At 45.4% G+C, this 16,221-nt stretch overlaps 1 protein-coding gene across 4 annotated transcripts in view; it reads left to right on the forward strand.

Annotated features, from left to right (window-relative positions):
• Positions 1-16,221, forward strand: part of arhgef10 (Rho guanine nucleotide exchange factor (GEF) 10) — a 361,849-nt gene that overhangs the window by 147,833 nt on the left and 197,795 nt on the right. For all 4 annotated transcript variants that reach the window (XM_085996438.1, XM_085996437.1, XM_085996439.1 and 1 more), the window contains 3 exons: positions 1,908-1,967; positions 4,280-4,464; positions 7,989-8,102. In XM_085996438.1, the coding sequence (XP_085852564.1) occupies positions 1,908-1,967; positions 4,280-4,464; positions 7,989-8,102 (359 nt within the window). The remainder of the gene's footprint in view (positions 1-1,907; positions 1,968-4,279; positions 4,465-7,988; positions 8,103-16,221) is intronic.

Below are 16,221 nucleotides of genomic sequence, written 5' to 3' on the forward strand. Positions count from 1 at the left end.
CTCAAGGCTGCTCTGCCCAATTTGATTTGTCCAGTTAATATGATAATTAAAATCCCCCATAATTATAGCTGTTCCCTTATTACAAGCCTCAACTATTTCCTGATTAATACTCCGTCCAACAGAGTTGCAACTGTTCGGAGGCCTATAGACTACGCCCACTAGTGTTTTTTTCCCCTTATTATTCCTTTTCTCCACCCAAACTGTTTCACTATCCTGCTCCTTTGACCCAATATCATTTCTCTGTATTATAGTGATTCCTTCCTTTATTAACATAGCCACCCCACCTCCTCTCCCTTCCTGCCTGTCCTTCCTGATTGTTAAATAACCTGGTATGTTTAATTCCCAGTCATGGTCACCCTGCAGCCATGTTTCTGTAATGGCCACAAGATCATACCCATATGTCATTATTTGTGCCGTTAACTCATTCATTTTGTTACGAATGCGACGTGCATTCAGATAAAGAACTTTCAAATATGTTTTGTAACACTTAGTTCCTGTTTTTTCCCTTTTTAGTACTTTACCTTTTACTCCATACCTTCTGTCCCTTCCTGACACATTCTGTTTTTTAATTCCCCCACTGCTACCTAAGTCTATGACCTTCTCTGTTGTCATTTCTATTATTTGCTCTCTAGAAACCTCCCCCCCACTAATTAGTTTAAAGCCCTCTCTACAGCCCTAGTTATATGATTCGCCAGGACTCTAGTCCCAGCACTGGCCAAGTGGAGTCCGTCCCAACAGAACAGCTCCCTCCTGTCCCAGTACTGGTGCCAGTGTCCCAAGAAGCAAAACCCATTTCTCCCACACCAGTCTTTGAGCCACGCATTTAACTCTTTAATTTTATTTATCCTAGCCAAATTCGCTCGTGGCTCAGGTAATAACCCAGAGATTATTACCCTTGAGGTTCTGTTTTTTAATTTGACCCCTAGCTGCTCATACTCCTTTAACAGAACCGTCTTCCTTGTCCTATCTACGTCGTTTGTACCAACATGGACCACGACAACTGGATCCTCCCCCTCCCACTCCAAGTTTCTTTCCAGCCCAGAAGAGATGTCCTTAACCCTGGCACCAGGCAGGCAACACAGCCTTCGGGACTCCCGCTCTTCACTGCAGAGAACCCTATCTATCCCCCTAATGATACTATCCCCTACCACTACAACATTTCTTTTTACTCCCTCCACTTGAATGGCCCCCTGTACCACGGTGCTGTGGCCAGGTTGCTCATCCTCCCTGCAGTCCCCGCTCCCGCCCTCACAGGGAGTAAGAACCTCGATCCTGCTGGACAAGAACAAGGGCTGCGTCTCCTTCAACACTACATCCTGGATCCCTGTACCTTCCTCACTCGTAGTCACACCGTCCTGTCCCTGACCACGGACTACATCTGCAGTAATTAACTTCATAGGTGTGACCATCTCCTGAAACATAGAGTCCAGGAACTTCTCCCCCTCCCTGATGTGTCGCAGTGTCCGAAGCTCGGTCTCAAGCTCCATAACATGGAACTTGAGTTCCTCTAGCAGCAAACACTTGTCCAAGATGTAATCACCGTGAGCCTCAATGGGGTTCACCGGCTCCCACATCTCGCAACAGTAACACATCACCTGCTCCATTCTATATAATTAATCAGCCATGATCTCATTGAATGGTGGAGCAGGCTCGAGGGGCCGAATGGCCGACTCCTGCTCCTATTTCTTATGTTCTTATGTCTCTAAACTAAACAAAAGCATCTTGCTTCCTCATAATTTATGCAGAAGCAAACATTCAAATAATAGCACTAACTTGGAACATTTTTATTCAATTAATGGCTGGTTATTTTATTTGGGCAACGGGTGACAGTAATGTACAAATATTGCACAAGGGAGATTTTAAAGCAATAAACTAACTATCTGAATAATTTGTGTCTTTCCTCACAGGTCAGGATGAAGTGATTTATGACGATGTGCCAAGAGAAAATTCAGATGCATCAGTAACAGGTAAGTGCTATCTAATGTGGGTTTATTACCTTCTGCAGTGAACAGTCTGACCTTGAATGTACTGATCCACAATTAACCTTTTTGGGTCTGCACTGCATTCTGCCACAACTTTAAAATAAAAAGTTATCGTAGAGTGTTCGCGCTGTCGCACAGTGTTGTTCGCGCTGTCGCACAGAGTGTTGTTCGCGCTGTCGCACAGAGTGTTGTTCGCGCTGTCGCACAGAGTGTTGTTCGCGCTGTCGCACAGAGTGTTGTTCGCGCTGTCGCACAGAGTGTTGTTCGCGCTGTCGCACAGAGTGTTGTTCGCGCTGTCGCACAGAGTGTTGTTCGCGCTGTCGCACAGAGTGTTGTTCGCGCTGTCGCACAGAGTGTTGTTCGCGCTGTCGCACAGAGTGTTGTTCGCGCTGTCGCACCGAGTGTTGTTCGCGCTGTCGCACCGAGTGTTGTTCGCGCTGTCGCACCGAGTGTTGTTCGCGCTGTCGCACCGAGTGTTGTTCGCGCTGTCGCACCGAGTGTTGTTCGCGCTGTCGCACCGAGTGTTGTTCGCGCTGTCGCACAGAGTGTTGTTCGCGCTGTCGCACAGAGTGTTGTTCGCGCTGTCGCACAGAGTGTTGTTCGCGCTGTCGCACAGAGTGTTGTTCGCGCTGTCGCACAGAGTGTTGTTCGCGCTGTCGCACAGAGTGTTGTTCGCGCTGTCGCACAGAGTGTTGTTCGCGCTGTCGCACAGAGTGTTGTTCGCGCTGTCGCACAGAGTGTTGTTCGCGCTGTCGCACAGAGTGTTGTTCGCGCTGTCGCACAGAGTGTTGTTCGCGCTGTCGCACAGAGTGTTGTTCGCGCTGTCGCACAGAGTGTTGTTCGCGCTGTCGCACAGAGTGTTGTTCGCGCTGTCGCACAGAGTGTTGTTCGCGCTGTCGCACAGAGTGTTGTTCGCGCTGTCGCACAGAGTGTTGTTCGCGCTGTCGCACAGTGTTGTTCGCGCTGTCGCACAGAGTCACAGAGATGACAAGAAAACATCCTGTTGCTACATTTGTTAATGTAGCAGTTCGCCTGATGACAAATACTGGCCCGCAACTTGCGGCCAGTGGCGAAGCAAAGACGTTCGCCGCTGGCCCCGAGGTAAGCTTCGCACAAAAATCTCGCCATCTCTGTGGCGAGAAGTTCGGCTTTTCCGACGCGTAATTGAAATCAACGCCAGTTATCGGGGATTCCTAGCGGAGAGTTGCTGTGACGTCAACAAGCTGTCTAAGCAGCCAATCAAAATGCAGAATTCTCACAGACAGCGAACCAGGCAGTGGGTAGGCGCATAAAATTCTAACTTTTAAAAAAATATTAGAGAGTGCAAAACAAAGTTTGGGGCTCTCACATGGGGAAACGGAAAACCTGAAATAAAGATGAACAATTTTTTTTTTTAAGTTTCTTAAACATTGTAATTTTTATTAAAATGGATAAATTTGGCAATCCACAAAAATAAAATTAGTTTTCCAGGGCAATAACCTTTGCTTTAGCAGTCACTACCCTGTTAAAACCCCAGGTACACCTGATCCCAAAAGAGTCTAGCTTTTAATGGGGTATGACATGAATCTCGTCATTCATGGGGAAATGACTTATGAAATGATACTGGGCGGCCTGCTGGTGGCGCTGTCTAGGGAGAGTATAAATAGTTGGGCACGGGCCCAGCTTGCTCAGGACATTCTTTAACAGGAACTAGTGAAGGACACAACTAGATCGATCTCCATGTTGAAAAACAGTTGATTAAAGCCTTGTTTAATACTCAGACCAAGTGCCTAGTACTTTTCTTGCGTCAGGGTATTCAACAGCGATATTACTGCAGAAGAGCCAAAGTTTTTGTCAGTTCCCATGATTTGACGGATTACACTGATTGCCCGCTCTGGCGGGTCGGGGGGTGCCACAGCGCAGCCTGGGGAGGAGCAGAGAATGACCGACCGCAACTTCAGGATTTCCACATTGGGCTGCGCAGGCACCAAATCCTGAAGTTGTGGTCAGTTTCAAAGGTGAAATGACGCCGAACGTTGCCAGCAAAGTCCGGGCCAATGTATATTCTGAAAGTAAACTGAATCTTCGACAATCCAGGTTATATCTTAATTGCATACACATGTAATTTTGGCTGAAGTACAGATATGTGCATCCACTGTAAATACAGAAATGATCTTAATTCTGAAGGTATGTGTAAATGTGCCAGTTTTTTTGAGTTGTCAAAATGAGTGTTCATTTTAATAGACTTATCGCACAAGTAGAGGAAAGGTTTGAAGTGGCAATCGAATAACCATCTGTAATTGGTACCTTGTTGCCAGATCCAGAAGAACTAATTTATGATGATGTGGAACATGGAGACGAGGCTGCGACCAGTTCTTTAGATTATGGCTGGAGCTCCAGTGAGTTTGAGAGCTATGAAGAACAAAGTGATGGAGAGGCCAAAAGTGAAAATGGAATTCCTAACTCCTTCCTCCAAGGCAAATCTCACAAGAATAAGATACATGTATGTACCATTCACTTGCCCGTTTTTAAAACGGGCTATGACCATCAATTTAAGGTTTGAATCATCAAAGGGCAAAGAAGCACGAGGGGAAGTTCTTGTCGAAGAATGTTCCCATTTTATATAGAAGAAAATAGTAGCCGCAGAGAAACGTTAATATTCCTTGCCCTCGGATCGAACATCTTTCCCTTTTGGCCATTCAGTGACTGACTGGGAACATGCACGTGCATCCTAGAGCTTCAAAGGAAACCGTAGGGGGCAGTGAGCTCAGACCAGCTCAAACTACTTGAGTCGTGGGACCCTGGAATCCATGCCACTGGCTAGGACATCTGCGTCCCCAGACAATAGTGGAGTTTGCTGGGAACTAGGGGGTTTCGAATTTGCTGAGATCACCAATTTCATACGATCGTATATCTTCAAAAGAAAAGAAATTAACGGATGATATCCTCTTGTTTAACATCATCATCCAGTGTCAGCTGTGGCTCAGTGGGTAGTACCCTTGGCTCTGAGTCAGAAGGTTGTGGGTTCAAGTCCCACTCCAGAGACTTGAGCACAAAAATCTAGGCTGACATTCCAGTGCAGTGCTGAGGGAGTGCTGCATTGTTGGAGGTGCCGTCTTTCAGATGAGGCGTTAAACCGAGGCCCCGTCTGCGCTCTCGGGTGGACGGAAAATATCCCATAACACTATTTTGAAGAAGAGCAGGGGAGTTATCCCCGGTGTCCCAGCCAATATTTATCCCTCAATCAACATGACAAAAAACAGATTATCTGGTTTTATCACTCTGCTGTTTGTGGGAGCTTGCTGTGCGCAAATTGGCTTCCGAGTTTCCTACATTACAACAGTGACTCCACTTCAAAAAGACGACTTCATTGACGCTTTGAGATGTCCGGTGGTCGTGAAAGGCGCTATATAAATGCAAGTCTGTCTTTCTCTATTTCTTACGCATATGACTGCTAAATGATGGCCAGAAGTTAAAATGATTCTCTTCCCCACCTGCCCCATGTGAAGTACTTCCCAAGAAGGTCCTTTGGGAAAACATGAGCAGCACTGAAAAGTTACTCAGCATTGAACTCTAAATCCCAGCAGTATTATTGAGCCATGTCGTTCCCCACAAGAAGGGAAGAATTTGCAGGCAGGGTTGTTATTGAGCCATCTTTTATGTACCTCGTAGCGGCTGGACGAAACAGCATTGGTATACGTCTGGAAACAGCTTGCCTTGCAAATTCCTCAGACGTGGAGGGTATGTAGTTGGAAAGGAGGAAAATGGTACTAACTGATCCTGAAAAAGTGTTGTTTCCCGCACCCTAAGTGCAGTTCGGCAGTTAAAATCCATTACACATGTCTTCCACTTGTTTAGAGAATTAGAGAAAAATTCTGCCCCCTGCTGGTCACTTCTGTAAGCTACAGCAAAGATGCTCCGCTGATGTTGGCTGTTGCTCCATCAGCCAGTGGCTGCGTAACAGTAGCAAATAGCTCTACCTTCTGCTGAACAGAGAATTGATCCAACTTTCCTGTTGAACACTGGTGCTATACACGAAGGAAATTGGTGATTCCTACTGTGAAAATGTTATTGTTAAGTGGAGCTCGTTATTTAGTTTTAATTATATTCTTTATTTCTCCTACTCTAGTTTTATACAAAAGAATTGCTGTTTAATCTATCTCTTTATTTTTCCCAATGGGAATATTGTCAGCCTGTACAGCTTTTCTCCAAAGATCTGATATCTTTGTTGTTGCCCCTCTGTGAATTATTTCCATTGGCTTGTATATCCTTTTGCAAATACAATGACCGGAGATGGTATTCATTGTGTATTCTTACAAAAGACTTGTGGAATTTCAGTTACGTCCCTGAACTTGTATTTTTTGGATGTATTCAAACACCTTACAACATCTATCTTGGCTTCACCATTGCTGTTCTGCTCTGCAACATCACTTCCAATGTTGGCCAACTGCTGTACCCAGATCCATCTTCCTAACTTTTATTTGATGATGCACAACCTTTAGGTCAGCACATGTTGCTGTTGAACACTAATCTACAAGGCACAAGTCAGGAGTGTGATGGAAATCTCTCCGCTTGCCTGGATGAGTGCAGCTCCAACAACACTCAAGAAGCTCGACATCATCCAGGACAAAGCAGCCCCGCTTGATTGGCACCCCATCCACCACCTTAAACATTCATTCCCTCCACCACCGCGTACCGTGGCTGCAGTGTGTACCATCTACAAGATGCACTGCGGCAACTCGCCAAGGCTTCTCCGGCAGTACCTCCCAAACCCGCGACCTCTACCACCTAGAAGGACAAGGGCAGCAGCTGCATGGGAACACCACCACCTCCAAGTTCCCCTCCAAGTCACACACCATCCTGACTTGGAAATATATCACCGATCCTTCATCGTCGCTGGGTCAAAATCCTGGAACGCCCTCCCTAACAGCACTGTGGGAGTGGCATCACCACACGGACTGCACCGGTTCAAGAAGGTGGCTCACCACCACCTTCTCGAGGGCAATTAGGGATGGGCAATAAATGCTGGTCTTGCCAGCGATGCCCACATCCTATAAACGAATAAAAAAATTTAAAAAATTCTGCACCAGTGAAGTACCTAGCTGGCACTGAAACTTTGTTGTTGCCATTGAATCAGGAGCCAGAAGAAAGCTGATTTAGGTTGTTGTGATTGCTGACCTACTCGATTCCGCTAAGCAGCTTTTAGAGCCGATCTGCTGGATTTTCAGCTAACTGTGTGAGGAGATAACATTTCCTATTTTCTCTGTGGGAAGTTTTGCTTAAATTTGGCTGTTCTTCCTGCCCATCCAAACCCTCCCATAGTAATTTTCCCTTTAAGGTATATTCAACTCGTTAGAATATTTTTAGATTCATAGATGTAGAATTGTCACAATAGAGACCTGTTAAACTAGACTGTCTCCATAACACTGCGCGTTGTGATACTACTGGAGTCTTGTTTTCTAGCTTAACCATGATTGTAAATAAGTAAAAGAAAAAACTTTCTTTTATGTAGTGCATTTCACAATCTTAGGACATCCCAATGCAGTCGCTGTTGCAATATAGGTAACACGGCAGTCAATTTGCACACAGCAAGGTCCCACAAATAGCCGTGTGATACTGACCAGATAATCTGTTTTTAGTGATGTTGGCTGAGGTGTAGATATTGGCCAGGACACCGGGGAGAACTCCCCAGCTCCTCTTCACAATAGTGTCATGGGATCCTTTAGGTCCACCTGAGGGGGCAGACAGGGCCTTGGCTTAACATCTCATCTGAAAGACGGCAACTTTGACAATGCAGCACTCCCTCAGCACTGCACTGGAGTGTCAGCCTAGATTTTTGTGCTCGAGTCTCTGGAGTGGGACTTGAGTTCTGACTCAAAGGCAAGAGTGCTACCCACTGAGCCCTGTTTGACGCATAAGTAATGCAATTATTTTCTTGAAATTCAATATTTCGCTTTTAAATAACAGGACATATTTACCCATAAGTTACCATGCCGTATGTGGCTGAATAAGCTTCTTGTGATTTAGCTTTCGCAGGACCTAAGTCGTTTAAAAGAGCACTATGAGAAGAAGATGAAAGAACTGGCAAATGCAGTTGGCAGTGTGGAACTTCAGCAACTGAAGCAGAAACAGGAGCGGAAGGTACTTCTATAAGAAAAGAGTTAGAATTGTGCATATGTTTATAATATTATAACTCAGCTGGATTCACCTTTTTTATGAATAAAATGACAAGTGCCTTTCCAAACTAAATTAGGCTTTTTCAAAATTGGCAATTGATAGTTTATGAAAGGCCTTGAGTTGCGTTTTTCAGCATTTCTTATCTGGTGGTAATTTGAACTATTGCCCAAATGTCTCTGCCCCCTCCAAGTAGGAAATTGGTTCTTCCAGCTGGTCGGAATCCCACTCCCCTGAGATTGCTCAGTGGATTCCACACATTCCTTTTCATTGTGTAGGTAAATACTGGAGGATTATTATGTTGTTTCTTGCATAACTGGACAGAAACTGAGAGAAATGCACTTGTATCAGCTTAACTGCATGTTTATTTTTGTGAATTCCATTTATATTAGTCTGGTTGAAAAGCTGTCAGTGATGTCATTTTTTTCTTGTGATGAAAATCAGCTGTGTAAAATATGTGTTGAAGTGGTTAGCTTGTCACCCTTCTTAGTTAGAAAGTAAATTTTGTTTAAAATTAGGATTATAGTTGAAATGTAATTAAACATTACTCATCAATTTGTCCTGGCCTTTAAGCAAAAAACTCGGGTAGTTGTGTGCAAATTGCTTTGATGGATTGATGCTGACCATTGCTGCTTATATGGAAAATGTATCATGATTGAGGGAAGTCATTTGCAGCTTTGAAGATGATATACTAGGACTAATAAAAAGAACTGACCATGCTGGAAATCTGAAACAAAAATGGGAAGTGCTGGACTTGCATATCAGATCTTTCAGCATCTGTGAAGAGAAACGAGGGGTTGACATTGAGTGTAATCCTTCCTCCGTACCGAATACTGAAAGATAAGCAAGTTGCTGTGTTGGGTGGAAGACAAGTAAAAAGGAAGGGGAAAGGTACTCCAATCGCCAAAAGGAAGATAATGGGTTGAATGACCCGCCGTATTGAGCAATGATGACCGTTCTAATGGATTTAGTATGTGGGATTAATTCCTTACAAGGAAATGTTCGAGAAGTAGTTCTAGGAATTCAAATGGCAGACTGGTTTTCATTGATGATATAGGCTTACCGTATCCTAAAATGATACACATATAGTTAAAAGTTGAAGCAATAATTAAAGTAAATCAGAGACTGCAAAAATGTATTTTCTTCATTGAAAAATTAAATATTCAACATTTACAGCACAGTGAAAATGTACGTCACCTATTAGTGCAAATATCCACGACATTATTGCCCTGAAATTGTGAGATTTTACAGAAGTTCACCCAGTGAGTGAAAATTGAGCCTAGAGGTCAACATGTCTGATTTGCAGCGCTCCTAATTTTACAGACATTAATGGCCAAGAACTTCGGGACTCCGCGGGTGAGTACGCACGGGGTACTCACCCGTAGGCCCAATGGAAGTGCCGGTTTCCTGCATGCGTGGGAAACCGACACTTCCGTTCCCCTGAAAGCACGGGTTCAGAGGTCGAACGCGTGCGCGGGAGAGGCTGCGCGTGTGCATCGAACTTATGTTTTTTTTACAGGTTTTCCCGGGAGGGTAAGTCTCCAGGAGTTGCACATTTAAAAAGCAGGCGTAGGGCCTGTGTTTTACAAGGTAAGTGGTGAATTAATTAAAATTAAAACATTTTTTCCACAGATTTATTATTTTTAAATACTTTAGAGAGGTTTTTTTAGCCCCGTTAGAAAATAAAATAATTTTTTTCAAAAATTTAAATTATTGTTTAAAATAGTTATTTCATGTAATTTATAGTTTATTTTAAAAATGTGATTTAAAAAAAAAAAAAAAAAATTATTTGAAGATTTAGTGATGTTTTGGGGCCGTAGTATTTCTAAGTTTTGACAGCTCTTCCGGTCAAACTTATGAATACAGATTCCCTGCTACCATTGGCTCTCCATGGCCCACGTGATCCCAGGGGACGCTTCGAACTAACTGCGCCCCTGGGATATGCAAGCACTGCGCGCTGGCTGTTGGAGCAGGCCCCGGATCGGAATCCCATGGGGGCCCACAGCTCAACGGCCGGCGCGCTAGGTAAGTGCAGGTCGGGGGCTTGCACCCGCGGGAAGCCCCCGACCCGAATTTCTGGGCCATTAATTTTAGTAGCAAGATAATCGTGAGCACTGCAAATTTGGTGCAGTGATCTCTCTGCCTGCTTCTCCGATCTGGCTTCCCATTGAGAGAGAGTCCATGATGAATCTGGAGCCTCAGTTTCAAGGCTTATAACTTCAACGTACATCCAACTTCTTCTAACACTGAGAAAATATTATGTGCCCATCGTTTCCTGTCCCTTCTGAGTGATTGCTGGATCCCAGAGTAAATCTGTTCAGTCCCATCCTTTGTTTTCTGTACAAAATGTTTGAAGTTTGCTATCAGTAGTATTTCAGTCATTACCTCTTCATGTGATGGGCCCTAATCTTTGTGTGGATTAATAATGGCCCAGATCTTGCTGGAGCAGGGCGTCTCATGGCATACACCGTGAGTTGGACATTCTCCTGCACCCTTCAGCTTGAAATGTTTGTGTTCTGTAAGTTGCTGGAAGTGCGAGCGGATAACGGCGCAGCGAGGGCAATGGGGCATCTAGGACCTTGGTGAATGGCGGGACCAACAGTTTATCTCCTTAACTAATGAGATTAAAAGATTGAGAAAGGACCAGCGGAACGATGGAAAAGGAGAGTGAATGAGAGCCAAATCAGGTACAGAAAGAGAGGGAAAGAAAGATTGGAGTAAGAGAGAGAAAAAGAGAGACAGAAAGGAAAAAATTTAAATTTAAAACTTTTTAAATCTTGGAAGAATTTACTACATGCAGTGTGGTGTATGTAACCTGTTCCACCTTAAGAGAACTACCTTAAGAGATGTACTACTTTCTCTTGGTTGCTGTATACTGTAATACCGGTGGTGACCACACCGGTATATAAGTGTTGTGTAGGGATTTGCTGGGCAGTTCAGCCCTGACCTCCGAATAGTAAAGACCTGTTAAAAGTTATTCTTGTTGTCTGTGTCCAGTGATTGATCATACGCATAACTGGGACACACAGACTCAACAATGGCGACGAGTCCGATCTTACCCTGCGGCAGTTTTACATCCAAGGCAGCTTCGTCCTCAGAACGGGCGTCGAGAAGAGGCATCCGCCCTCATCATCCTGCTGAGCACCATCGCACGGGAGGCATCGAGAATCCGGGTTAAAAAGAAAAAAATTCTGACCACGCAGCCCTCCATCAGCGACAGGCAGTGATCATCCCTTCTACCACGGTGGTGGGTAAGCCGATCAGCGACACGAGCAGAAAGTCGGCCGCATTGGCTGTGGAGTAGGGGAGGGAAAACGGAGGAATAAGGGCGGAGAACTCGATCACGGCCGGTAAAAAGGGCCGGGCTGCAATCGAGGCCGAGAGGCGCAGCGACTGGGGCAGCTTAAGGCACGAGAGCCGCGGAGAACTCAAACGCAGCCGGTGTAAAGGACCGGGCTGCAAGCGGGGCTGCGAGGCAAAGCAGCGTCGGGGAATTGAGAACCGCTGGGGAGGCGAGAACGGCAGCAGCAAGGCAATCGCCATTGCAGCCAGCGGGGGAAGAAGGCAAACGCGGGAATCTGCCATTGTAGTCGGCGGGGGAAGAAGACGAGCGCAGGAAAGACCGCCAAGCGCGGGAAGCCGCCATTTTAGTAGGCGGGGGAAGACGACAAGCGCGGGAAGCCGCCATTTTGAAAGAAAAAAAAGAAAAATTTAAAAAACTTGCAAGGATGCCTAAACATGGGAACATTAATACCTTTGATAGCGATATCGAAGATTGGACCACATATGTAGAACGTATGGAAGTTTATTGTAAAGCAAATAAGGTACCAGATGATGAGAAAGCACTAACCTTATTAAGCTCAATGGGTGCGAAGACATACGGGCTATTGAAGCACCTTCTATCACCAAATAAACCGGCGGATCAGACTTTCGCGAATATTGTCACTGTCCTGAAAAATCATTTAAACCCCACGCCGCTGATGATAGCGGAACGATTTAAATTTTACAGAAGAACGCAGCTGAAAGACGAAAGCAACGCTGAATTTTTAATTGAACTGCATAAGCTATCAAAGTACTGTCAGTTTGGAACAGGACTAGCAGATGCGCTGAGAGATAAATTTGTGTGTGGATTGTTAAAAGAAGGAACACAAAAGCGACTGCTTGAGGAGAATGATCTTACGCTTGATAAAGCTGTCACTATTGCAGCATCGCAAGAAGCCGCAGCGAGAGGCACGGCGGAAATGCAGCTACGGTCACCGGAACTCAGCACCAATCAAATGGTCTTGGGTACAGTAAAATGTTATCGTTGTGGAAAGACAATGCACGATCAGAACCAGTGCTGGTTCAAAAATCAGGAATGCAGAAAATGTGGCAGGCTTGGTCACATAGCTAAAGTATGCCGGTCAGGAAAGAAGACCAGCAACAAAAAGTCACCGCAGGAAAAGTACAGAAAGGTACACAAGGTGACAGAGAACAATTCGAACGAACAGAAGTCAGATTCAGACTCCAGCAGTAATGAACTGGGTAGTCTAAGAGTACACAATGTTGGTAATGAAGCAGACCTCCAAACAATTTGGGTCACACTTCAGATAGCAGGAGTCCAAGTGAAGATGGAATTGGACACTGGATCGGCATTGACGGTCATGAATAAGCAAGATTATAAAAGGTTATGCCCACATATTCCCCTACGGGATACGGAGATTGTATTGAAAACATACACGGGGCAAAGAGTATACCCCATCGGGAAGATAGAGGTAAAGGTGGTCCACAAGGGCAAAGAAAGCCGAGGAATGGACTTATATGTGCTACCTGAGGGAGGTCCACCACTACTGGGACGGGAGTGGATTAGGAAAATAAATATGGACTGGCATTCCTTAAAAGCACTAACGGTAGATTCTGGTAAAAAAGATGTCAAACCTAAACGATTGTCCAGAATATTGGACGATGCTAAAGAGGTGTTCCAACAGGGACTGGGAACACTGAGAGGAATTACGGCAAACATCAAGGTTGAAGAACATGCAAACCCGAAATTTTTCAAAGCCAGACCGGTACCTTATGCGATACGACCTGCTGTGGAAGCTGAGCTGGAAGGGCTAGAACGTTCAGGAGTACTGTCTAAGGTAGACTGGAGTGAGTGGGCCACGCCCATTGTTCCCGTCATGAAGCGTTCATCGAGCAACAAGCCGGGGGAACCGGGGAAGGTTTGCATCTGTGGAGATTTCAAGATCACTGTTAATCCGGTGCTTCACACGGTGCAGTATCCGCTTCCGCGGATTGAGGATATCTTCGCTTCGTTGTCTGGCGGGAAACGCTTCACCAAGATAGACCTGGCGCAGGCGTACTTACAGATGGAAGTTGAGGAAGAGTCACGCCAGTATCTCACGATCAACACGCATAGAGGCTTGTACCGGTATAATAGACTGGTTTTTGGAGTGGCATCGGCTCCAGCAATTTGGTAGAGGGCCATGGAGCAGGTATTACAGGGAATTCCAGGCACACAATGTTACCTGGACGATATTCTGATTACAGGAGATGATGACGAGGAACACCTTGCAAATTTGGAACTGGTGCTCACCAGATTGAAAGAATATGGACTTTGAGTTAATCGCCAGAAATGTGAGTTCTTTCAGAAGAGGATCTCGTACTGTGGTCATGTCATTGACCAGGAGGGGCTTCATAAGTCTCCTGACAAGATCGAAGCTGTTGTGAAGGCTCCCGCTCCGGATAATGTATCCCAGTTGAGGTCGTTCCTAGGGTTGATTAACTATTACCATAAGTTTCTGCCAAATTTATCCACGGTGCTGCACCCGCTGAACGCTCTTTTGCAGAAGGGAGTACCATGGAAGTGGAGCGAGGACTGTAAGAGGGCCTTTTGCAAAAGCAAGGCATTGATCGCCTCCGAGGAAGTGTTGGCTCACTTCAACCCAACGCTGCCTATTCGTTTGGCTTGTGATGCTTCTCCATATGGTATTGGGGCAGTACTCTCACACAAGTTGCCAAATGGCCTGGAGAGGCCAGTTGCGTTCGCATCCAGATCATTGACCTCCGCTGAGCGCAACTATGCTCAGATAGATAGGGAGGCTCTCAGCCTTGTGTGTGGAGTAAAGAAGTTTAATCATTACCTGCAGGGCCAAAAGTTCACGCTTCTGACAGACCACCAGCCGTTGGTATCCATTTTTAACCCTAAGAAGGGTGTTTCGGTGATGACAGCACAGAGACTCCAGAGATGGTCCCTTTTCCTAGGGGCGCATCAATATCAGATTGAATTCAAAGGTACAAAGCAGCATGGTAATGCTGATGGGCTGTCGCGCCTGCCACTACCTACAGAGGAGGAGGCACCGACGGTTGACCCTGTTGAGTTATTTCACTCGACCATCATCGAATGTTTACCAGCCACCAATGCAAGTATTGAAAGAGAAACCAGGAACGACCCGACACTGTCCCGGGTCTACGAAGTGACAGTGAAGGGATGGCCAGCACATGGTGATCCACTGTTACCGGCATTCTCAGCAAGACGAGAACAGCTGTCCGTCTGTCAAGGAACATTGATGTATGGAACAAGGGTGATTATTCCTCCTAAGTTAAGAGAGAGAGTTCTAAAGGAACTGCATGAAGGCCATCTGGGGGGAGTCAAGATGAAAAGCCTTGCTAGGGCTTATGTGTGGTGGCTGGGTATCGACCAACAGATAGAGGATCTGACGAAAAGCTGTTCAGGGTGCCAAAAAGTGCAAAATGCACCTCCGATTGCACCGCTGCATCCATGGGAATGGCCTTCAACCCCATGGCAACGTGTACATATTGACTTTGCTGGTCCATTCATGGACTCCATGTTTTTGGTGGACGCACATTCTAAATGGCCAGAAGTGATTAAGATGACTACCACTACCTCGGAAAAGACGATTGCGGTGCTAAGAACGATATTTGCAAGAAATGGATTGCCAGAACAAATATGTTCAGACAACGGACCGCAGTTCGTGTCAGAAGAATTCCAGAAATTCATGAAGAAGAATGGGGTGAAACATTATACCTCTGCCCCATATCATCCGGCTACAAACGGGTTGGCCGAGAGATTTGTACAAACGTTCAAAAAAGCAATAAAGGCCATGAGCGAAGATCAGATTCCACTACAACACAAGGTGGACAATTTCCTACTGGCATATCGAAACGCCACTCATGCAGTGACAAACCAAAGTCCTGCCATGATGTTCTATAACAGGAGGTTGCGGTCCAGGTTGGACTTGTTAAAACCAAATGTGCGGAGGGAAGTTGAAAACAAACAGTTCCAGCGTATAAATAACAAGACCACTCGGAGTTTCGAAATAGGACAACCAGTGTTAGCCCGGGACTATAAAAACGAGAAATGGCAACCTGGAACAATTCGGGCCAGACAAGGACCCCTGATGTACACGGTAGATATTGGTGAAAATGTAATACGGCGTCATGCTGACCAACTGGTAGAATCGAGAACAAGGGTCGAACCCATGGTTACGGCAGAGACAACCGTGGAAGAAGTTAGTGAACCTGAAGCATCTACCTCAGAAGTGAACGTACCTGATGATGATGTCCAATCCATAAGAGACCAACTAGATGAGTCACCCCAGCAACGAGAATCAGAGACCCCTGAAAGGCGTTATCCAACTCGAATCAGGAGGCCTCCTCAGAGACTGAATCTTTGAACTGTTTTGCATGAAGTTGTATATATATTTGTTATGTTAAATGGGGATATAATTGTTAAGCTAAAAAGGGAGGATTGTGGTGTATGTAACCTGTTCCACCTTAAGAGAACTACCTTAAGAGATGTACTACTTTCTCTTGGCTGCTGTATACTGTAATACCGGTGGTGACCACACCGGTATATAAGTGTTGTGTAGGGATTTGCTGGGCAGTTCAGCCCTGACCTCCGAATAGTAAAGACCTGTTAAAAGTTATTCTTGTTGTCTGTGTCCAGTGATTGATCATACGCATAACTGGGACACACAGACTCAACATGCAGGAATAAGACTCAACAGTTTAAATAGTTCACTTTCTGGGCCAGAGAACTTGATTGGCATTGCATTAACAATTGTCACATTGTTAAAAGGGAACT

This window comes from Somniosus microcephalus, chromosome 9, assembly GCF_052327205.1.
Source record: "Somniosus microcephalus isolate GS21.2 chromosome 9, FLI_Smic_1.0, whole genome shotgun sequence".
NCBI classification, from domain to species: Eukaryota; Metazoa; Chordata; class Chondrichthyes; order Squaliformes; family Somniosidae; genus Somniosus; species Somniosus microcephalus.